At 36.1% G+C, this 24,964-nt stretch overlaps 1 protein-coding gene across 3 annotated transcripts in view; it reads right to left on the reverse strand.

The window, feature by feature from the left end:
• Positions 1-20,555, reverse strand: part of LOC133559534 (echinoderm microtubule-associated protein-like 4) — a 50,521-nt gene extending 29,966 nt beyond the window's left edge. Inside the window, exons 1-7 of one of the 3 annotated variants that reach the window (XM_061911383.1) lie at positions 20,255-20,555; positions 13,746-13,925; positions 11,204-11,303; positions 5,619-5,795; positions 5,172-5,312; positions 252-277; positions 11-46 (exon numbers count right to left, since the gene is read on the reverse strand). In XM_061911383.1, the coding sequence (XP_061767367.1) occupies positions 11-46; positions 252-277; positions 5,172-5,312; positions 5,619-5,795; positions 11,204-11,303; positions 13,746-13,925; positions 20,255-20,279 (685 nt within the window). In that variant the 5' untranslated portion in view covers positions 20,280-20,555. Of the gene's footprint in view, positions 1-10; positions 47-251; positions 278-5,171; positions 5,313-5,618; positions 5,796-11,203; positions 11,304-13,745; positions 13,926-20,254 lie in introns of those variants that run through there. The other 2 variants (XM_061911384.1, XM_061911385.1) reach the window with 2 other exon arrangements.
• Between the last annotated feature and the right edge of the window lie 4,409 nt (positions 20,556-24,964).

Below are 24,964 nucleotides of genomic sequence, written 5' to 3' on the forward strand. Positions count from 1 at the left end.
CTGCACTTACCAGCTTGGCTGTTTTTCTCTCGAGTCGACATTTTGGCTGGTTTGAGACAACAACATCATCACTGAACAAAAAAATGACAACAAAAACAAAAACAACAACAACAACCTGCCTCTGAGTTAGCCAATGAAAAATGAGTTGTTTACGAAAAAAGTCTTTAGAGACGGTGACTGTGGCAATGATGAAGATGATAGCTGCTGCCTATTATTGTGTTTTGGAGCCCAGAGGAAATTAAAGTGTTTACCTTGGCTCACCACCAGCTCTTTGTGCCTGCAAGCAGAAAAAAAAGACAAACCAAAAATGATTTGCTACTTGCCAAGATTTAAAATTGTATTTCTACAAACTTCCCTGAGTTGAAGAGACGCTTTCTTATTTTAGACATAATCTTAATTTAAGCGTGAATAATCACCTGGTTCTCCAGACTATATGGGGCTACATTTTTCCTACGCTTTGGACCCTGCGGCTAAAAAAAACGGTGCTGCTAATTTATGGATTTTTCTTGGCCATGTTTTGTATTCAACAAAGAGTTTTCGACACTAACAGAGACACAGAAAAGGTGTGTTATTTTTTGTGCCAAGGCGCCATCTTTTGGACAAGTTTGTTAACTGCGGGTTGAAAATGTACGGGAATCCTTTTGAGATTAATATTTATTCTGAATCGCATCATTACCCCCAAGAATCGAATCAAACCATGCGGTGCCCAAAGATTCACAGCCTTACTTTATATGTGTTCAAAGATTACAAACCTTAAAGGGGAACTGCACTTTTTTGGAATTTTGCCTACATTATATTGTGTTCAAAGTTTACAAACCTTAAAGGGTAGCTGCACTTTTTTGGAATTTGGCCTACTTTATATTGTGTTCAAAGTTTACAAACCTTAAAGGGGAACTGAACTTTTTTGGAATTTTGCCTACTTTATATTGTGTTCAAAGTTTACAAACCTTAAAGGGTAAATGCACTTTTTTGGAATTTGGCCTACTTTATATTGTGTTCAAAGTTTACAAACCTTAAAGGGGAACTGAACTTTTTTGGAATTTTGCCTACTTTATATTGTGTTCAAAGTTTACAAACCTTAAAGGGGAACTGCACTTTTTTGGAATTTTGCCTACATTATATTGTGTTCAAAGTTTACAAACCTTAAAGGGGAACTGCACTTTTTTGGAATTTTGCCTACTTTATATTGTGTTCAAAGTTTACAAACCTTAAAGGGGAACTGCACTTTTGGGGAATTTTGCCTACTTTATATTGTGTTCAATGTTTACAAACCTTAAAGGGGAACTGCACTTTTTTGGAATTTGGCCTACTTTATATTGTGTTCAAAGTTTACAAACTTTAAAGGGGAACTGCACTTTTTTGGAATTTTGCCTACTTTATATTGTGTTCAAAGTTTAAAAACCTTAAAGGGGAACTTCATTTTTTTGGAATTTTGCCTACTTTATATTGGGTTCAAAGTTTACAAACCTTAAAAGGGGAACTGCACTTTTTTGGAATTTTGCCTACTTTATATCGTGTTTATAGTTTACAAACCCTAAAGTTTACAAACCTATAAAGGGGAACAGCACTTTTTTTGGCATGTTGCCTACTTTATATTGTGTTCAAAGTTTACAAATTTTAAAGGGGAACTGAACTTTTTGGGAATTTTGCCTACTTTATATTGTGTTCAAAGTTTACAAACCTTAAAGGGGAACTGCACATTTTTTTTTAATTTTGCCTACATTATATTGTGTTCAAAGTTTACAAACTTTAAAGGGGAACTGCACTTTTTTGGAATTTTGCCTACATTATATTGTGTTCAAAGTTTACAAACCTTAAAGGGGAACTGAACTTCTTGGGAATTTTGCCTACTTTATATTGTGTTCAAAGTTTACAAACCTTAAAGGGGAACTGCACTTTTTTGGAATTTTGCCTACTTTATATTGTGTTCAAAGTTTACAAACCTTAAAGGGGAACTGCACTTTTTTGGAATTTTGCCTACTTTATATTGTGTTCAAAGTTTACAAACCTTAAAGGAGAACTGCACTTTTTTGGAATTTTGCCTACTTTATATTGTGTTCAAAGTTTACAAACCTTAAAGGGGAACTGCACTTTTTTGGAATTTTGCCTACTTTATATTGTGTTCAAAGTTTACAAACCTTAAAAAGGGAACTGCACTTTTTTGGAATTTTGCCTACTTTATATCGTGTTTATAGTTTACAAACCTTAAAGGGGAACTGCACTTTTTTGGAATTTGGCCTACTTTATATTGTGTTCAAAGTTTACAAACCTTAAAGGGGAACTGCACTTTTTTGGAGTTTTGCCTACTTTATATTGTGTTCAAAGTTTACAAACCTTAAAGGGGAACTGCACTTTTTTGGAATTTTGCCTACTTTATATTGGGTTCAAAGTTTACAAACCTTAAAAGGGGAACTGCACTTTTTTGGAATTTTGCCTACTTTATATCGTGTTTATAGTTTACAAACCTTAAAGTTTACAAACATTTAAAGGGGAACAGCAATTTTTTTGGAATGTTGCCTACTTTATATTGTGTTCAAAGTTTACAAACCTTAAAGGGGAACTGAACTTTTGGGGAATTTTGCCTACTTTATATTGTGTTCAAAGTTTACAAACCTTAAAGGGGAACTGCACTTTTTTGGAATGTTGCCTACTTTATATTGTGTTCAAAGTTTACAAACCTTAAAGGGGAACTGAACTTTTTTGGAATTTTGCCTACTTTATATTGTGTTCAAAGTTTACAAACCTTAAAGGGGAACTGCACTTTTTGGGAATTTGGCCTACTTTATATTGTGTTCAAAGTTTACAAACCTTAAAGGGGAACTGCACTTTTTGGGAATGTTGCCTACTTTATATTGTGTTCAAAGTTTACAAACCTTAAAGGGGAACTGCACTTTTTTGGAATGTTGCCTACTTTATATTGTGTTCAAAGTTTACAAACCTTAAAGGGGAACTGAACTTTTTTGGAATTTTGCCTACTTTATATTGTGTTCAAAGTTTACAAACCTTAAAAAGGGAACTGCACTTTTTTGGAATTTTGCCTACTTTATATTGTGTTCAAAGTTTACAAACCTTAAAGGGGAACTGCACTTTTTGGGAATTTTGCCTACTTTATATTGTGTTCAAAGTTTACAAACCTTAAAAAGGGAACTGCACTTTTTTGGAATTTGGCCTACTTCATATTGTGTTCAAAGTTTACAAACCTTAAAGGGGAACTGAACTTTTTTAGAATTTTGCCCACTTTATATTGTGTTCAAAGTTTACAAACCTTAAAAAGGGAACTGCACTTTTTTGGAATTTTGCCTACTTTATATCGTGTTTATAGTTTACAAACCTTTAAAGGGGAACAGCACTTTTTTTGGAATGTTCCCTACTTTATATTGTGTTCAAAGTTTACAAACCTTAAAGGGGAACTGAACTTTTGGGGAATTTTGCCTACTTTATATTGTGTTCAAAGTTTACAAACCTTAAAGGGGAACTGCACTTTTTTGGAATGTTGCCTACTTTATATTGTGCTCGAAGTTTACAAACCTTAAAGGGGAACTGAACTTCTTGGGAATTTTGCCTACTTTATATTGTGTTCAAAGTTTACAAACCTTAAAGGGGAACTGCACTTTTTGGGAATTTGGCCTACTTTATATTGTGTTCAAAGTTTACAAACCTTAAAGGGGAACTGCACTTTTTGGGAATTTTGCCTACTTTATATCGTGTTTAAAGTTTACAAACCTTTAAAGGGGAATTGCACTTTTTGGGAATTTTGCCTACTTTATATTGTGTTCAAAGTTTACAAACCTTAAAGGGGAACTGCACTTTTTTGGAATGTTGCCAACTTTATATTGTGTTCAAAGTTTACAAACCTTAAAGGGGAACTGCACTTTTTTGGAATGTTGCCTACTTTATATTGTGTTCAAAGTTTACAAACCTTAAAGGGGAACTGAACTTTTTTGGAATTTTGCCTACTTTATATTGTGTTCAAAGTTTACAAACCTTAAAGGGGAACTGCACTTTTTTGGAATTTTGCCTACTTTATATTGTGTTCAAAGTTTACAAACCTTAAAAAGGGAACTGCACTTTTTTGGAATTTTGCCTACTTTATATTGTGTTCAAAGTTTACAAACCTTAAAGGGGAACTGCACTTTTTTGGAATGTTGCCTACTTTATATTGTGCTCGAAGTTTACAAACCTTAAAGGGGAACTGAACTTCTTGGGAATTTTGCCTACTTTATATTGTGTTCAAAGTTTACAATCCTTAAAGGGAAACTGCACTTTTTTGGAATTTGGCCTACTTTATATTGAGTTCAAAGTTTACAAACCTTAAAGGGGAACTGAACTTTTTTGGAACTTTGCCTACTTTGTATTTTGTTCAAACATCTCCATTTGGTGCCACACCAAAAAAATGCAGAGGCAACCATTTCCACATCGACACCGTATTAAAAAAATAGTCAACAACATTAGGTGATAATGTCCGCAGGAACCTACCCCATAGCGATTAGATTTCCTATCATGCAGCTCATTTTTATTTGAGAGTTATTGAAATATCTTGTGTGACATCATGCACAAAAGTGCACTTTATTTGTTTTAAACTATTGTAGTGGCGTTCTGTACAAAAAGTGCACTTTAATTTAGTGTTTTGATATGTCATCTTAGTAACATCATGCACAGAAGTGCATTCAAAGATTGTTTTAAAATGTCTCTGACAATCCTACTTTTTCTGTTTTGAAATGACATGAATGTTTGTGCCACTGCTTAATAACTGTTTAATAAATACTATTTTGGTCAATTGACTTAGTTGTGATTTCCTTCTCTGCATGAAAGTTTAAAATGAGCATATATTAATGCAGTATGAAGAAGAATGTTTTCATGTAGACACATAGAATCATCATACCGCTGTGATTATATGCATCAAGTGTTCATTCAAGGCTAAGGCAAAATATCGAGATATGTATCGTGATAGGGCCTAAAAATATTGATATTAAAAAAAAAAGGCCGTATCGCCCAGCCCTAATTAGATATTAAAATCAGATGGGGACACCTTCACCTTTGACAAGCTCCAACAGAGTATGAAAAAGCAAGTGCACGTTCACTCTCAATTCCCACTGAATATTAAATGGGACGAGTCAACTTCCTGTTTCCAACAGTGCACACAAGACAATTTATTTCTTAAAAAAGACTACCTGTCAGCATTCTTCACCACCTTGGCCAGCAGTTTGGAGGTAGACGCAGCTTTCACCAGCTTGACTCTGTTGTCATCGGGCGTGTCCCAGGTGTGACTCAGGGAACGTTCTATACCTGAAGAGCGCTTCACGCTGGAGCCCCTAGTGTGCGCGCGCACGCACGCACACGCACACGCGCGCACACACACGCACACGCGCGCACACACACACACACACACACACACACACACACACACACACAGACACAGGTGTCAGTAAGGAGAGCTTCACGTGTGATCTATCACAGACTGTTAGAGAAGGAAAGAAGTGGGCTGGAAGCATTAGAGGGTCTGCTGGAGGGGTCAAGCAAGGGGAAGCGGTTAGAGAAGAACCTCCAGAACTTGGGCTGCGCGCCAAAGAGGTCGCCGTGTTAGAGCAGCAGACGAGAGGAGGGCAAACAAACGCAACCTTTTGGGAGGGGCGTGGCCTTTGCTACTGTCCGCCGCCTGCTGCGTTGGTCTCTGGGGCGTTTGTGCTGTGGGGGGGTGGCGGGGGGCGGGGGAGGGGGACTGGTCCTTTGGGTGCTCATGGATCTCCTCCATCTGAGGCCTCGGGCTGCTGGCCTCCTTTTTCATCTCACTTCCGCTGTGGACACAACCAAACATCTACTGGGTCAACCTCAGGCCTGCTGCTCCGCCACAACATTTTGCTGCTCCGCCGCGACATTTTGCCGCTCCTACGCAACATTTTACTGCTCCTGTGCAACATTTTACTGGTTGTCCTGGTCTTCTACACAACATTTGCTGCTCCTACGCAACATTTTACTGCTCCTGCACAACATTTTACTGCTTGTCCTGGTTTTCTGCACGTTTTGCTGCTCCTTCGCAACATTTTGCTGCATCTCCTGGTCTTCTACACAATATTTACCGCTCCTACGCAACATTTAACTGCTCCTGCACATTTTACTGCTTCTCCTGGTCTTTTCCACAACATTTTGCTGCTCCTACGCAACATTTTACTGCTTCTCCTTGTCTTCTCCGCAACATTTACCGCTTCTACGCAACATTTAACTGCTCCTGCACAACATTTTACTGCTTCTCCTGGTCTTCTGCACAACATTTACCACTCCTACGCAACATTTAACTGCTCCTGCGCACCACTTTACTGCTTGTCCTGGTCTTCTGCACATTTTGCTGCTCCTACGCAAAACTTAACTGCTCCTACACAACATTTTACAGTTTGTCCTGGTCTTCTGCACATTTTACTGCTCCTACGCAACATTTTGCTGATTCTCCTGGTCTTCTACACAACATTTTACTGCTCCTGCGCAACATTTTACTTCTCCTGCACAACATTTTACTGCTTGACTTGGTCTTCTGCACATTTTACTGCTCCTGCGCAACATTTAACTGCTTCTGCGCAACATTTTACTGCTTGTCCTGGTCTTCTGCACATTTTGCTGCTCCTACGCAACATTTTGCTGCTTCTCCTGGTCTTCTACACAACATTTTGCTGCTTCTGCACAACATTTTGCTTCTCCTGCACAACATTTTACTGCTCCTACGCAACATTTTACCGTTCATATGCAACATTTTACTGCTTGTCCTGGTCTTCTGCATATTTAACTGCTCCTACGCAAAATTTTGCTGCTCCTACGCAACATTTTGCTGCTTCTCCTGGTCTTCTACACAACATTTTACTGTTCCTGCGCAACATTTTACTTCTCCTGCACAACATTCTACTTCTCCTGCACAACATTTTATTGCTCCTGCACAACATTTTAGTGCTTGACTTGGTCTTATACACATTTACCGCTCCTACGCGACATTTTACCACTCATATGCAACATTTTACTGCTTGTCCTGGTCTTCTGCACATTTTACTGCTCCTACGCGAAATTTTGCTGCTCCTACGCAACATTTAACTGCTCTTGCGCAACATTTTACTGCTTGTCCTGGTCTTCTGCACATTTTGCTGCTCCTACGCAACATTTTGCTGCTTCTCCTGGTCTTCTACACAACATTTTGCTGCTCCTGCGCAACATTTTGCTTCTCCTGCACAACATTTTCCTGCTCCTACGCAACATTTTACTGATCCTGCACAACATTTTACTGCTCCTGCACAACATGTTACTGCTTGACTTGGTCTTATACACATTTACCGCTCCTACGCGACATTTTACCGCTCATATGCAACATTTTACTGCTTGTCCTGGTCTTCTGCACATTTTGCTGCTCCTACGCAACATTGAACTGCTCCTACGCAACATTTTGCTGCTTCTCCTGGTCTTCTACACCAGTGGTTCTCAACCTTTTTTCAGTGATGTACCCCCTGTGAACATTTTTTTAATTAAAGTACCCCCTAATCAGAGCAAAGCATTTTTTGGTTGTAATAAAGAGATAAAGGAGTAAAATACAGCACTACGTCATCAGTTTCTGATTTATTAAATTGTACAACAGTGCAAAATATTGCTCATTTGTAGTGGTCTTTCTTGAAATATTTAGGAAAAAAATATAAAAATAACTAAAAACTTGTTGAAAAATAAACAAGTGATTGAATTATGAATCAATATTTCTACACATAGAAGTAATCATCAACTTAAAGTGCCCTCTTCGGGGATTGTAATAGAGATCCATCTAGATTCATCAATTTAATTCTAAAAATTTCTTCACAAAAAAATAAATCGTTAACATCAATAAATATGGAACATGTTCACAAAAATCTAGCTGTCAACACTGAATATTGCATTGTTGCATTTCTTTTCACAGTTTATGAACATACATTCATATTTTGTTGAAGTATTATTCAATAAATATATTTATAAATGGATTTTTCAATTGTTGCTATTTGTAGAATACTTTAAAAAAAATCTCACGTACCCCTTGGCATACCTTCAAGTACCCCCATTTGAGAACCACTGTTCTACACAACATTTTGCTGCTCCTGCGCAACATTTTATTGCTTCTCCTGGTCTTCTACACAACATTTTGGTGCTGCTACGCAACATTTTACTGCCCCTGCACAACATTTTACTGCTTGTCCTGGTCTTCTGCACACAACATTTTACTGCTCCTACACAACATGTACTACTTCTACAGAACATGTACTAGTCCTACAATACATTTAGTGCTCCTACAGAACATGCACTGCTTTTACTGGACTTCTACAGAACATGTACGACTTCTACAAAACCTTCATTGATTCTACTGGCCTGCTATAGAAACTACTACTGGTTCTACAACACTAAATGTATTGGCTCTACTGGTTGTCTATGAAACATTTACCGCTCCTACAGAACATTTACTGGTTTTCAAAACATTTTACTGTTTCTACAGAACATTTACTACTCCTACAGAACAATTACTGATTCTACTGGCCTGCTATACAAAATATTACTGGTTCTAAAAGACTCCCACGATAATTGTATTGGTTCTACTGGTCTTCTACAGGACATGTACTGCTTCCACAAAACATGTTTGTCTACTACATAAAACACTACTGCTTCTACTCGACTTTACAGAACATTAACTGCTTCTACTGGCCATTTACTCACTCTTTGGAACACATAGTAGTTGTATTGGATTCCTACTAAAAATACTACTGCACCTACTCCACAGAACATAACTGGTTACTGCAAAACACAGTAATTGTACTGCACTCTACAGAACATATGATGTTGTATTTGGCTTCTAATGACACAAAACCGGTTCTTTTGTACTTCTACGAAACACATAATAGTTTAACTGCTCTCCACAAAACATGTGGTAGTTCTACTGGACTTTTAATGACAGCACAGAACATATACCTACTTATACTTAACTTTTACATCACATAAAATTGTTCTACTGGACTTGTACAGAGCATATTGAAGTTCTACTGGCTTTTTACGGAACATACATTTGTGGTTCTACTGAACTGTCACAGAACCTATGAGGTTGTGGTTCTACTGGACTTTTGCAGAACATTTAAGGTTGTAGTTCTACTGGACTTTTGAAGAACATATGGTTGCGGTTCTACTGGACTTTTACAAAACAAGGTTAATATTCAGTTGTGGTTCTACTGGACTTTTGCAGAACATATACGGAACATATACGGTTGTGGTTTAACTGGACTTTTTCAGAACATATACAGTTGTGGTTCGACTGGACTGTTGCAGAAAATATATGGTTGTGGTTCTACTGAACTTTTGCAGTACATATACGGTTGTGGTTCTACTGGACTGTTGCAGAAAATATACGGTTGTGGTTCTAAAAGACTTTTGCACTACATATACGATATTGATTCTATTGGACTGTTGCAGAACATATACAATTGCGGATCTACTGGACTTTTGCAGAACATATATGGTTGTGGTTCTACTGGACTGTTCAAAACATATACAGATAAGGATGTACTGGACATTTGCAGAACATATACATTTGTGGTTGTACTGTACTTCAACAGAACATATACAGTTGTAGTTCTACTGTACTTCTACAGAACATAAGGTTGTGGTTCTACTGGACTGTTGCAGAACATATACAGTTAAGGATGTACTGGACTTTTGCAGAACATATACATTTGTGGTTATACTGTACTTCAACAGAACATATACACTTGTAGTTCTACTGTACTTCTACAGAACATAAGGTTGTGGTTCTACTGGATTTTAAAGAACATAAGGTTGTGGTCCTAATAAGCTATTACAGAACATACATGATTGTGGTTTACTGGACTTTTGTAGAAAAAATACACCGCTATAGTTCTACTTAACTTTTGCAGAACATACAGTTGTAGTTCTAATGTACTTCTACAGAACATACAGTTAAAGTGCTACTGTATTGTGAATTGTGAATTATATTTATATAGCGCTTTTTCCTCTATTGACTCAAAGCGCTTTACATAGTGAAACCCAATATCTAAGTTACAATTAAACCAGTGTGGGTGGCACTGGGAGCAGGTGGGTGAAGTGTCTTGCCCAAGGACACAACGGCATTGACTAGGATGGTGGAAGCGGAGATCGAACCTGCAACCCTCAAGTTGCTGGCACGGCCGCTCTACCAACCGAGCTATACCGCAGAACATATACAGTTGTATTTCCACCGTACTTCTACAGAACCTATAAAGTAGTGCTTCTACTGGACCTTTGCAGAACATAAAGTTGTAGTTCCACTTTACTTCTACATGACATAAAGTTGTAGTTCAACTGTATATCTACAGAACATACAGTTAGAGTGCAACTGTACTTCTACAGAACATATACAGTTGTAGCTGTACTGTACTTCTACAGAGCCTATAATGTAGTGGTTCTACTGGACCTTTACAGAACATATAGAGTTGTAGTTCTACTGTACTTCTACAGAACATATAGTTGTAGTTTAACTGTACTTCTACAGAACATACAGTTGTAGTTCAACAGTACTTCTACAGAACATAAGGTTGTGGTTCTACTGTACTTCTACAGAACATATAGTTGTAGTTTAACTGTACTTCTACAGAACATATAGTTGTAGTTCAACAGTACTTCTACAGAACATAAGGTTGTGGTTCTACTGGACCTTCGCAGAACATAAATAGTTGGGGTTTTACTGTACATCAACAGAACATAAACGGTTGTGGTTTGACTGGACCTTTGCAGAAAATGCACACTTGTAGTTATACTGTACTTCAACAGAACATACACAGTGGTAGTTCTACTGTACTTCTACAGAGCATACACAGTTGTAGTTCCACTGTACTTATACAGAACATACACAGTTGTAGTTCTACTGTACTTCGACAGACCATTTAAGGTTGTGGTTCTACTGGACCTTCGCAGGACATATATGGTTGTAGTTCTACTGGACTCTTAATGAGTACATAGAACATAAAATTCTTCTATTACACGTCTGACTTGTCTTCAATGACCACAGGACAAATGAAACACGAGTTAAATCAAGGATAAAATTGATTATAAATAGCAAACCCATCAAAATGTATTAAATCACTGACAAATAGTTGATGAATAATTGAAGTTAACTGCAGTTAAAGCAGATAGAATAAACACATTAACTTTACTGTAATTAAAAAGTTACCTCTTAGCAGCAGACGACAAAGTTTCCTTCCTGGTGACGGAGGTGGACTCTCTCTTCCGTCCAGAAGTTCCTCCGTTTGTGATGCACAAGTTGGAGAAGGCTTCATGCCAGGAGCAGACAAAACCATGTTAATATTTGTAATAAGACACCATTATATATTTGTAATAACACATTACTATTTTTCATATTTGTAATACACCGTGACCATATTTGTAATAACACACGATCTTCACATTTTTTTTACATTTGTAATAACATACCATATTCATTTTATATATTTGTAATAATGCACCATGATAACTTGTGTAATATTTGTAATAACACCATCATAACTGCAATATTTGTAATAACACACCACAATAATGTAAAATATTTGTAATAACACCATGATAACGTGTAATATTTGTAGTAACGCATCATGATAACGTGTAACATTTGTAGTAACGCACCATGGTAACGTGTAATATTTGTAATAACACCGTAACTTTGTAAGATTTGTAATAACACACCATGATAACTTGTGTAATATTTGTAATAACACCATCATAACGACAATATTTGTAATAACACACCACAATAACGTAAAATATTTGTAATAACACCATGATAACGTGTAATATTTGTAGTAATGCACCATGATAACATGTGTAACATTTGTAGTAACACACCATGATAACATGTGTAACATTTGTAGTAACACACCATGATAACATGTGCAACATTTGTAATAACACCATGATAACTGTGTAATATTTGTAATAACACCATAACATGTGTAATATTTGTAATAACACCATAACATGTGTAATATTTGTAACAACACACCATGCTAACGTGTGTAATATTTGTAATAACACCATGGTAGTATTTGTAATAACACGCCATGATAACTTGTGTAATATTTGTAATAACAACATGGTAGTATTTGTAATAACACCATAATAACGAGTAATAGTTGTAATAACACCATGATAACATGTGTAATGTTTGTAATAACACACCATAACATGTGCAACAATTGTAATAACACCATGATAACACGTGTAACATTTGTAATAACACCATGATAACTGTGTAATATTTGTAATAACACACCATGATAACATGTGTAATAATTGTAATAACACCATGATAATATGTGTAACATTTGTAATAACACCATGATAACTGTGTAATATTTGTAATAACACCATAACATGTGCAATATTTGTAATAACACACCATGATAACGTGTGTAATATTTGTAATAACACCATAACATGTGTAATATTTGTAATAACACACCATGGTAACATGTGTAATATTTGTAATAACACCATAACGTGTAATATTTGGAATAACACACCATGGTAACATGTGTAATATTTGTAATAACACCATAACGTGTAATAACACACCATGGTAATATTTATAGTAACAGCATGACAACGTGTGTAATATTTGTAATACCACACTATGGTCGTATTTGTAATAACACACCATGATAACTTGTGTAATATTTGTAATAACACCATGATAACGTGTAATATTTGTAAAAACACACCATAACGTGTAATATTTGTAATAACACTATGATAACTGTGTAATATTTGTAAAAACACCATAACATGTGTAATATTTGTAATACCACACCATGATAATGTGTGTGATATTTGTAATAAAACTATGATAATGTGTAATATTTGTAATAACACACCATGATAACTTTGTAATATTTGTAATAACACACCATGATAAAGTGTAATATTTGTAATAACACACCATGATAACGTGTGTAATATTTGTAATAACACCATAACATGTGTAATATTTGTAATAACACACCATGATAACGTATGTAATATTCGTAATAACACTATGATAACATGTTTAATATTTGTAATAACACACCATGGTAACGTGTAATATTTGTAATAACACCATGATAACGTGTGTAATATTTGTAATAACACACCATGATAACGTGTAATATTTGTAAAAACCCCATGGTAGTATTTGTAATAACACACCATGATAACTTGTGTCATATTTGTAATAACACCATGATAAAATGTGTAATATTTGTAATAACACCATGATAACTTGTGTAATATTTGTAATGACACACCATGATAATATGTGTAATATTTGTAATGACACACCATGATAACATGTGTAATAGTTGTAATGACACACCATGATAACATGTGTAATAGTTGTAATGACACACCATGATAACATGTAATCATGGTGTGTCATTAAAGCTATTACACATGTTATCATGGTGTGTAATGACACACCATGATAACATGTGTAATAGTTATAATAACACACCATGACGTATGTAATATTTGTTGTAACGACACACCATGAAAACATGTGTAATATTTGTAATAACACACCACGATAACGTAGAATATTTGTAATGACACACCAAGCTGGCGTGTGTAATATTTGTTGTAACGACACACCATGGTAGTAGCTGTAATAAGAACCAGTGTTAATTTGAAGAATGACCATTAAGACAACACATTGTCAGTGCTGCTGCAAAAAAGTGCAGTACCTTTTCCCGCCTGCTTCTTGGCGGAGGCAGCAGAGTCTTCAGAAGCCGCCAGTCGACGAAGAACGTCAGCGAGAGCAGCTTTCATCACCGTCAGCTCGTCCTCCTGCTGCTGCACACGAAGCTCCAGAGCGCACAAGCGATCGTTGACGTCCGACACGCTCACACCTGACATGCTGTCATCTGGATGGAAAACAACATTGAAATGATATTTGTGTGTGCTCTATGATGACATAACCTGAACTTTATCCTCTCAAAGAGTTTCGTCTGTTCAGTTAAACTTTGGGACTTAAACATTTAATCATTTCAATTGTATTTTTTTTATTTTTATAAGTAATAGCTAATGGTATCAGCTTACATGTAAAATGTCTGATACAAGCAGTCCTGCAGCGTGTTTTTCTGTGTGTGATATCACGTTCGATACAAGCAGTCCTGCAGCATGTTTACTTGTGTGTGATATCATGTGCAATACAAGCAGTGCTGCAGCATGTTTACTTGTGTGTGATATCATGTGCAATACAAGCAGTCCTGCAGCGTGTTTACTTGTGTGTGACATCATGTGCGATACAAGCAGTCCTGCAGCATGTTTACTTGTGTGTGATATCATGTGCAATACAAGCAGTCCTGCAGCATGTTTACTTGTGTGTGATATCATGTGCAATACAAGAAGTCCTGTAGCGTAGTTTACCTGTGTGTGATATCATATGCGATACAAGCAGTCCTGCAGTGTGTCTACTTGTGCGTGACATGTGTGATACAAGCAGTCCTGCAGCATGTTTACTTGTGTGTGATATCATGTGCAATACAAGCAGTCCTGCAGCATGTTTACTTGTGTGTGATATCATGTGCGGTACAAGCAGTCCTGCAGCAGGTTTACTTGTGTGTGATATCATGTGGGACACAAGCCGTCCTGCAGTGTGTTTACTTGTGTGATATCATGTGCGACACAAGCTGTTCTGCAGCGTGTTTACTTTTGTGATATCATGTGCGACACAAGCAGTTCTGCAGTGTTTGCCTGTGTATATTATGTACGACACATGCAGTACTGCAGCTTGTTTACTTGTGTGATATCATGTGCGATAGAAACAGTCCTGCAGTGTGTTCTTTTTTCTCATATCATTTGTGATACAAGTTGTCCTGCAGAGGGTTTACTTGTGCAAAGCTGGACAAGCTAAATGTCCTCAAATAAGCACACCATTTCTTCTATTTTACTCAAGTCATGTACAAACCCCGTTTCCATATGAGTTGGGAAATTGTGTTGGATGTAAATATAAACGGAATACAATGATTTGCAAATCCTTTTCAACCCATATTCAATTGAATGCACTACAAAGACAACATATTTGATGTTCAAACTGTTAAACCTTTTTTTTTGCAAAAAAATCATTAACTTTAGAATTTGATGCCAGCAACACGTGACAAAGAAGTTGGGAAAGGAGGCAATAAATTCTGATAAAGTTGAGGAATACTCATCAAACACTTATATGGAACAACCCACATGTGTGCAGGCTAATTGGGAACCGTTGGGTGGCATGATCGGGTATAAAAGCAGCTTCCATAAAATGCTAAGTAATTCAAAAACAAGGATGGGGTGAGGGTCACCACTTTGTAAGCAAATTGTCGAACAGTTTTAGAACAACATTTCTCAACAAGCTATTGCAAGGAACTTAGGGATTTTTACCATCCATGGTTCGTAAAATCATCAAAAAGTTCAGAGAATCTGGAGAAATCACTGCACATAAGCGATGATATTACGGACTTTTGATCCCTCAGGCGGTACTGCATCAAAAACCGACATCAGTGTGTAAAGGATATCACCACATGGGCTCAGGAACACTTCATAAAACCACTGTCATTAACTACAGTTGGTCGCTACATCTGTAAGTGCAAGTTAAAACTCTACTATGCAAAGCCAAACCCATTTATCAACAATATCCTGAAACGCCGCCGACTTGGCTGGGCCCGAGCTCATCTAAGATGGACTGATGCAAAGTGGAAAAGTGTTCTGTGGTCTGACGAGTCCACATTTCAAATTATATGTGGAAACAGAGGACGTGGTGTCCTCCAGAACAAAGAGGAAATTAACCATTCGGATTGTTATGGGCGCTAAGTTCAAAAGCCAGCATCTGTGAAGGTATGGGGGTGTATTAGTGCCCAAGGCATGGGTAACTTATACATCTGTGAAGGCACCATTAATGCTGAATGGTCCATACAGGTTTTGGAACAACATATGTTGTCATCCAAGCAAGACAAGTTTTACAACAGCGTGGCTTCGTAAAAAAATAGTGCGGGTACTTTCCTGGCCTGTCTGCAGTCCAGACCTGTCTTCCATCGAAAATGTGTGGCGCATTATGAAGAGTAAAATACGACAGCGGAGACCCCGGACTGTTGAACGACTTAAGCTCTACATAAAACAAGAATGGGAAAGAATTCCACTTTCAAAGCTTCAACAATTAGTTTCCTCAGTTCCCCTAACGTTTATTGAGTGTTGTAAAAAGAAAAGGTGATGTAACAGTGGTGAACATGCCCTTTCCCAACTACTTTGACACATGTTGCAGCCATGAAATTCTAAGTTAATTATTATTTGCCAAAAAAAATATCTTGTCTTTGTAGTGCATTCAATTGAATATGGGTTGAAAAGGATTTGCAAATCATTGTATTCCGTTTATATTTACATCTAACACAATTTCCCAACTCATATGGAAACGGGCTTTGTACAAAAGGCTGGGCTGTCGGCCACTCAGAGCTACACAACAGCTAAGCACACAATAGCACACAAGCTAGTCATATGTATTAATAATAGAACAATATTGCAGTGTAAAACCACACATTTGTCAATATAAACATGTATCAAGTAATTATCATTGCATATTACATACACACACAAAGTCTGGAAGGCAAGATTAGAAACTCTAACTAGAACAAGCATGTCCACACTATTTAACTTTTTGCATTGTAACCATATCATATCAACGATTGTTCTCAGTTTGACTGATTTCACTTAAGCTTTTTCCGAACTGTTTTTATTGAGGGCCGCATGTAACAATTTTAGGGCAGCTATTAATTAATAGATTTGAATTAAGTTAATTTGATTATAAAAAAGCTTGGATTTAGATTTTTATATTCAAATAATTACAAAAACAATATTGTTGCATGATCAGATATCTGAATTTAGAAGACATGCTGCCACATGCAGTACATTTTTTTAACTTGTAGAGGTGTGAATCTTTGGGCACTTCACCATTCGATCCGTTACCGCTTCCTGGGGAGACGATTCCATTCAGAATCGATTCTCAATTCAAACCAATTCCCACGATGTATTATTTGGTATCATAATTAAGATGAATCTTTTTCAGAAGAGGTTACAAAAGCAATTTCTGGTTGCAAAGAGATGGCCTCATATACAGTAGATACACATTTTAAGCAATTTAAAAAATTAAAAAAAATAATCAATTTAGAATCGGTGTGATTAAGAATTACGATTCTAGTTGCAAGGAGATGGCCTTTTCACATCTTTGAAAAAAATTAATTCATATATATTTTTTTGTATCTATTTAAAAAAATACTTTTTAAAAATGATTTTTGAAAATACAAATCGATTTAGAATCAGTAAGAATAAGAATTGCAATTTTGGTTGCATGGAGGTGGCATTTGAACTTGTTTAAAAAATGTATTCATTAAAAAACATTTTAAATAATTTAAAAACTTTTTTTTTCTAATCGATATTTAAAAATTATTAATCGATTTAGAATCGGTGTGAATAAGAATCACGGTTCTGGATGCAGGTAGATGGCCATTTAACGTCTTTGAAAAAAATGTATTCAAATAAATAAATAAAAAATCTATTTAAAAAAATAGTTTTTTAAATCGGTATTTGAAAATTATTAATCGATTTAGAATCGGTGTGAATAAGAATCACGATTCTGGTTGCATGGAGGTGGTTTAAAATTTTTATTAATTTAAAAAACATTTTAAATAATTGTAAAACATTTTTTTTAATAGATATTTGAAAATTATTAATTGATTTAGAATCGGTGTGAATAAGAATCATGATTCTGGATGCAGGGAGATGGCGTTTTAACATCTTTGAAGAAATGTATTCATATAAACATTTTTTAAAAATCTATTAAAAAAATACTTTTTAAAATCAATTTTTGAAAATTACAAATGGATTAAAAATCGGTATGAATAAGAATTGCAATTCTGGTTGCATGGAGGTGGCATTTCAACTTCTTAAAAAAATGAATTCATTTAAAAAACATTTTTAATCATTTAAAAACCTTTTTTTAATCGTTATTTGAAAATAATCGATTTAGAATCAGTGTGAGTAAGAATCACGATTCTGGATACAGGGAAATGGCCATTTAGTGTCTTTGAAAAAATGTACTCATATAAACATTTTTAAAAATCTATTAAAAAAAACTATTTTTAAAATTGATATTTGAAAATTAAGAATCAATTTAGACTTGGTATGAATAAGAATCATGATTCTGGTTGCATGGAGATGGCCTTTTAAAAAAATTATAAAAATTCCCAATTGATTAAAAAAAAAACTTTTTAAATAGATTTTCGAAAAATATGAATCGATTTAGAATTGGAATGAATAAGAATCACGATTCTGTTTGCATACAGGTGACCTTTTAACGTATTTTAAAAAATGTATTTATATAAAATAATTTTAAAATCAATTTAAAAAATACTATACAAAATCGATTTTTAAAAATTAGGAATCGGTTTTGAATCAGGATATGTGTGTGAACCCCTAGTATTTACTATCACATGCAGAGTATTTTAAGACTTAAAGGCCTACTGAAACACACTACTACCGACCACGCAGTCTGACGTCACCGGTTGTAGCGGACATCATTTTCCAGCCCGATCCAAGCTATAAGTAGTCTGCTTTAATCGCATAATTACACAGTATTTTGGACATCTGTGTTGCTGAATCTTTTGCAATCTGTTCAATTAATGATGGAGAAGTCAAAGTAGAATGGTGGAGGTGGGAAGCTTTTAGCCACAAAAACACAGCCGGTGTTTCCTTGTTTAAAATTCCCGAAGATGAAGCTTTATTATCGCTGCTGTGTTGGATCCGCTTTGGACTGGACTCTCGCGGGTGTGTTGGATCCACTATGGATTGAACTTTCACAGTATCATGTTAGACCTGCTCGACATCCATTGCTTTCGTCCTCTCCAAGGTTCTCATAGTCATCATTGTCACCGACGTCCCACTGGGTGTGTTTTCCTTGCCCTTATGTGGGCCTACTGAGGTTGTCGTAGTGGTTTGTGTTGTGGTTTGTGCAGCCCTTTGAGACACTAGTGATTTAGGGCTACATAAGTAAACATTGATTGATTGATTGATTGATACTATGGATCAGAGCGGTCAAGCGAACATGGATCCCGACTACATGTAAACCGGCAGTTTTCGGTGAGAAAATTGTGGTAATAAGTCGCCCGTGGCCACACCCCTCCGACTTTCAGGTACTATTTAATCTCACTAAAACACTAGCAACACAATAGGCCGATTTGGGATTTTCCAGAATTATCCTAGTAAATGTGTCTAATAACTTCTGAAACCCTTTTTCTTTTCTAGTCCTTCTCTCTAAATTTCCTCATCCACGAATCATTCATCCTCGCTCAAATTAATGGGAAAATTGTTGCTTTCTCTGTCCGAATAGGTCTAGCTGCTGCTGGCTATGATTGTAAACAATGTGAGGATGTGAGGAGCCCTACAACAACGTCACGCGCACATCGTCTGCTACTTCCGATAAAGGCAAGGCTTTTTTATTAGCGACTTAAGTTGCAATCTTTATCGTCGATGTTCTCTACTAAATCTTTTCAGCAAAAATATGGCAATATCGCGAAATGATCAAGTATGACACATAGAATGGACCTGCTATCCCCGTCTAAATAAGAAAATCTCATTTCAGTAGGCCTTTAAAGAGCAGATTTAAACTAATAATAAAATAGATACTTATAGATTTTTTAATGCTAAGTTTCAGAAAAACAACTAGAAGAGATTTTATTCAAATCGATTTTTAAAGATTAGGAATGGATTTAGAATCGGAACGAATAAGAATTGTAAAATATCGTAATTAAATAGCTTTTGTTACAGTTTGTTAATTAGTCACATTCTCATTGAGCCGATTAGCAATCATTTAATGGAGGTATTAATGAATGCAAGGGCGAGTTTTCAAGGACCGTAAGTGAAAGAAAATGTTGGTCTGAGGGTCATAACGGCGAGAAAAGTGTCAAGTGAGGCAGGTTGTTGAATTAAAGTGGACATATTGCTGCTCACTAATGAATCCCGAGGCTAAAGAAAGACAAAGAATGTTTAAATTAGCGCTGCCTGCCAGGGAGTGCGCTCGCTTCACGGTTGAGCAGCCGCCGGGGGTGGGCGGTGCGGAGTTGTAATGAAAAAAGGGGGAGCAGTGACACGTGTAATGCCGCCGAGCGCGCATGTTTCCCCCCGCAGGTGATCCGCTGACCTTTGCGGAGCAGCCGCTTCCACTCACCCAGACTTCCGCTGAAGGCGTCCATTTCCACCACTCGGCGCCGGAGGCCTCCAGGAGGCTGCGACACACTGCAGGGCCTCCGTGCGTTATCGCGAAGCCTCGCCGGGGCGAACGAGTAACGGCCGGCGAAGTCCCCTTCCCGCCGTCAATGCTGTTCCTTCCCGAAGCTTGCTGCTCTTCTGCCGCGACGCGGACCACAAGTCGCTCCAGGGGGGATCCGACGACGGACGCGGAGAAGACGCCGCGGAAGAGGAGACCGGACGGACCAATGCTCGCTCCAGCTTCCGACTCCGCCCGCTGGCTGCGCGCGCTCTCCGGGGCACACGGGGGAGGGGGGAGGGCTTTCCGGTTTGGCCCCGGGGACGTTCAGCAGCGCCCTCATGCGGTTATTGAGTGACAACACACAACATGTTGCACTCAAAGGCCTACTGAAATTAGATTTTTTATTTATTTAAGGGGGAATAGCAGGTCCATTTTATGTGTCATACTTGATCATTTCGCGATATTGCCATATTTTTGCTGAAAGGATTTAGGAGAGAACATTGACGATAAAGTTAGCAACTTTTTGGTCGCTAATAAAAAAAGCCTTGCCTGCAGACGATGTGCGTGTGACGTCAGGGGTTGTGGAGCTCCTCACATCTGAATATTGTTTACAATCATGGCCACCAGCAGCGAGAGCGATTCGGACCGAGAAAGCGACAATTTCCCCATTAATTTGAGCAAAGATGAAAGATTTGTGGATGAGGAAAGTGAGAGTGAAGGACTAGAAAGAAAAAAATGACGAAGGCAGTGGAAGCGATTCAGATGTTATTAGACACATTTACTAGGATAATTCTGGAAAATCCCTTATCTGCTTTTTGTGTTACTAGTGTTTTAGTGAGATTATATGGTCGTACCTGTACAACCTGAAGGTCGGCCCCGCACCTTTCTTCAGCACCAGTCGAAGGGTGGTGACGATGCCCATCTCTGCCCTTTGCAAGGGACCCTCTTCGAAACACGATCTTTCGAAATGATCACTGCATAATACACTGTACTTTGTGTGTGTGGTCCAATCCAACCGTGTTCGCTTGAAATCTCCGTTCCATAGTAAAGCTTGACTGTCATCTTTCGGGAATGTAAACAATGAAACACCCGCTGTGTTTGTGTTGCTAAATCCGTCCGCAATACACCGCTTCCCACCTACAGCTTTCTTCTTTGATGACTCCATTGTCCATTGAACAAATTGCAATAGATTCAGCAACACAGATGTCCAGAATACTGTGGAATTTCGCGATGAAAACGGACGAGCTAATAGCTGGGAACGATGCTGGAACAAAATGTCCTCGACAATCCGTGACGTCACGCGCACGCGTCATCATACTGAGACGTTTCAGCCGGATATTTTGGTGTGAAATTTAAAAATGCAATTTAGCAAACTAACCCGGCCTTGCGTGTGTTGCAATGTTAATATATCATCAGTGATATATAAACTATCAGACTGTGTGGTCGGTAGTAGTGGGTTTCAGTAGGCCTTTAAAACATGGGTGTCCAAACTTTTTTCCACTGAGGGCCGCACGCGGAAAAATTAAAGCATGCGGGGCCATTTTGATATTTTTCATTTTCAAACCATAACAAAATATATGGATTTTAAAAATGTATTTTACCTTTAGAGGTCCCGGGGACCATAAAGGGTCTCAGTTATTAAAATGTTTAAAAAAGTCAAATTTTTTTTTTTTTTTTAATTTAACGCTTACAGTAAATCTCTATATCAACTTTATGGCTTTTCTGTAAAAAACATATTTGTTTTTTTAATAGTAAAACTGAAATATGCGGTATTTAGTAATTAGAGCCCTAAAAGATCAATAATGCAGGACACCATTCATTTTAATTCTTTATTATTTTTGGGTAATCACAGTGAAAAGATAAATAAAATACCACTAAACATATTTGGGATCCAAAAGGTGCCCCACTCATAAAGTGATACATTTTTATTAGTTTTTTTTTAAGTTACGAGATCAACTTCAGATATATACTGGTCAATTTTACATTTTAATTATTATTTTGTTTGTTTTATGCTCTTTTTTTCAAAGAAAACTTTGTTTTATATGGTATCTGCACAATATATGCAATATTTACCACATAAAACATTTTAAAGTGAAATTTTTGAACTAATTGGAGCCTGGAAAATAATTCATTATAACATTAATTTTTTTGTCATCATTTTTTGTTTTGAGCAATGGCAAAAAAATAAATAATTGATTGATTGAAACTTGTAATTAGTAGATTGCACAGTACAGTACATATTCCATACACTTTCTCCACTAAATGGTAACACCTGAATAAGTTTTTCAACTTGTTTAAGTCGGGGCCCACGTTAATCAATTCATGGTAAAGATGGTTTTTACATAGTAAAATAAAGACAAAAGAAAAAAAACAGCCTGCATGGCAGCTTTGTGTCAACATTGCAACTTTCTCTCGTTAGATTTCACCTCATTCCAATATTTTTAATGTCCTTTTTTATTTTTGCAATAGCATTTCCAGAATGTGTGGCGGGCCGGTAAACAATTAGCTGCGGGCCGCAAATGGCACGTGGGCCGTACTTTGGACATCCCTGACTTAAAACGTTTCATTTCCTTTTAGCCTGAGAAAAAAAAAAGCAAAGTACTAGAAGCAATTATAAGTATTCACCTGTAAAATATACTTTCATTTAGTATTTTTAAATAGTCGCCGCGACTATAAATAGAACCATTTTTATTTAAAATTGTTATAAGAACACCTTTGCAAAACATTTGATCCTTAACGTTAAAGAAAACAAAAAATAAAACCCTTGAAATAATGTTTTTCTTACTAACTATATTTCTTACTTTTATTTTTGACAGAAAAAAAATACATGTGATCGCATGATTTTTAAACTTCATAATGCAACAAATATATCATCCAAATCAAACCATTTTTGGTTCGTCAAAATAGAATTAAAAACTTTTTCGCCACGACTATAAGTAGAACCATTTTTATTTAAAATTGATGAGGTGGCGACTTGTCCTGGGTGTACCCCGACTTCTGCCCGAATGCAGCTGAGATAGGCTCCAGCGACCCTGAACGGGACAAGCGGTAGGAAATGGATGGATTGATGTTATAAGAACACATCTGCAAAACATTTAATCCTTAACATTAAAGAAAAAAAAATTAAAACAATAAAAAATAAAAACCTTGAAATAATGTTTTTCTTACTGACTGTATTCCTTTTTTCAATTTTTGACAGAAAAAAAGATACATGTACTCCATGTCATCGCATGATTTTTAAACTTCATTTGCAACAAATATATAATCTGAATCAAGCCATTTTTTGTTTTTTAAAATAAAAACTTTTTCGCCGCGACCATATATAGAACCATATTTATTTAAAATTGTTATAAGAACACCTCTGCAAAACATTTAATCCTTAACATTAAAGAAAACAAAAATAAAAATAAAACAAAAATAAAAGCCTTGAAATAATGTTTTCTTACTAACTGTATTCCTTATTTCTATTTTTGACAGAAAAAAATACATGTACTCCATGTCATCGCCTGATTTTTAAACTTCACAATGCAACAAATATAGCATGCAAATAAAACAATTTTTTGTTTGTTAAAATAGAAATAAAAACTTTTTCGCCGGGACTATAAATACAACCATATTTATTTGAAATTGTTATAAGAACACCTCTGCAAAACATTTAATCCTTAAAATTCAAGATAGCAAAAATAGAAATCCATTCATTTTCTACCACTTATGGAAATAATATTAAAAATAAAAACCTTGATATTTTTTTCTTACTAACTTTATACCTTATTTCTATTTTTGATAGAAAAAAAATACATGTACTCCATGTCATCGCATGATTTTTAAACTTCCAAACGCAACAAAAATATCATACAAATCAAACATTTTTTGTTTGTTAAAATAAAAATAAAAACTTTTTATCAGCTTGACTAATAATTTCAAATCCATTAAATTTTACACTAAAAAGGCAGGAAATTATTTTTTTTTTTTACAGCATTTTACTATGAATGGAAATAACAGTAACAATGTTCTTTGGCGATAAAATCCTGTCAACTGAGCCGCCCGTTTTTTATTGTAAATAATCTTGGTAGTGTTTTGCCATTTACAGTATAAACCGTAAAATGGGGCTATTTTACTGTTAAAAAAAATTGTCAGCTCAGTTGACAATATTTTACCATGAAAAAAGCAGTTTTCTATTTAGTCATCAAAAAATGTCTATTTTACAGTAAAATTCAGGCAACTGATCTGACAGAAGTACTGTTTTTTTATTTACAGTAATATGCTGTTAAAACTCTAATGAATTTTAAATTTTTTAACTGTAAAATCTACAAAAATGTTTTAATTTGTAGAAAATGTATATCAAAAAATAAACTAAACTAATATATATATAATAAAACCCATAAAAGTGATTATCAGACAATGGTACACTACCTGGGCTCTATCTAGTGGTACACCAAATAATCAATTAAATATTCAAACCAGTGTTACTGTTCGAACTGTGTATAATGTAACAGTGGCCAAAATATTAAATATACTTGTTAAATAAAACCTCTTTTTTTTAATAAATACTTTGGCCTACTACGCTACTGTATTTAAATGTTGGTCATTATGGTGGCACTTGGACAGACAAGTGTTTTTTGAGGTGGTTCTTGGTGAAACAAGTTGAAGAACCACAGCCATAGGACA

The sequence above is a fragment of the Nerophis ophidion genome, linkage group LG09, assembly GCF_033978795.1.
Source record: "Nerophis ophidion isolate RoL-2023_Sa linkage group LG09, RoL_Noph_v1.0, whole genome shotgun sequence".
NCBI lineage: Eukaryota > Metazoa > Chordata > Actinopteri > Syngnathiformes > Syngnathidae > Nerophis > Nerophis ophidion.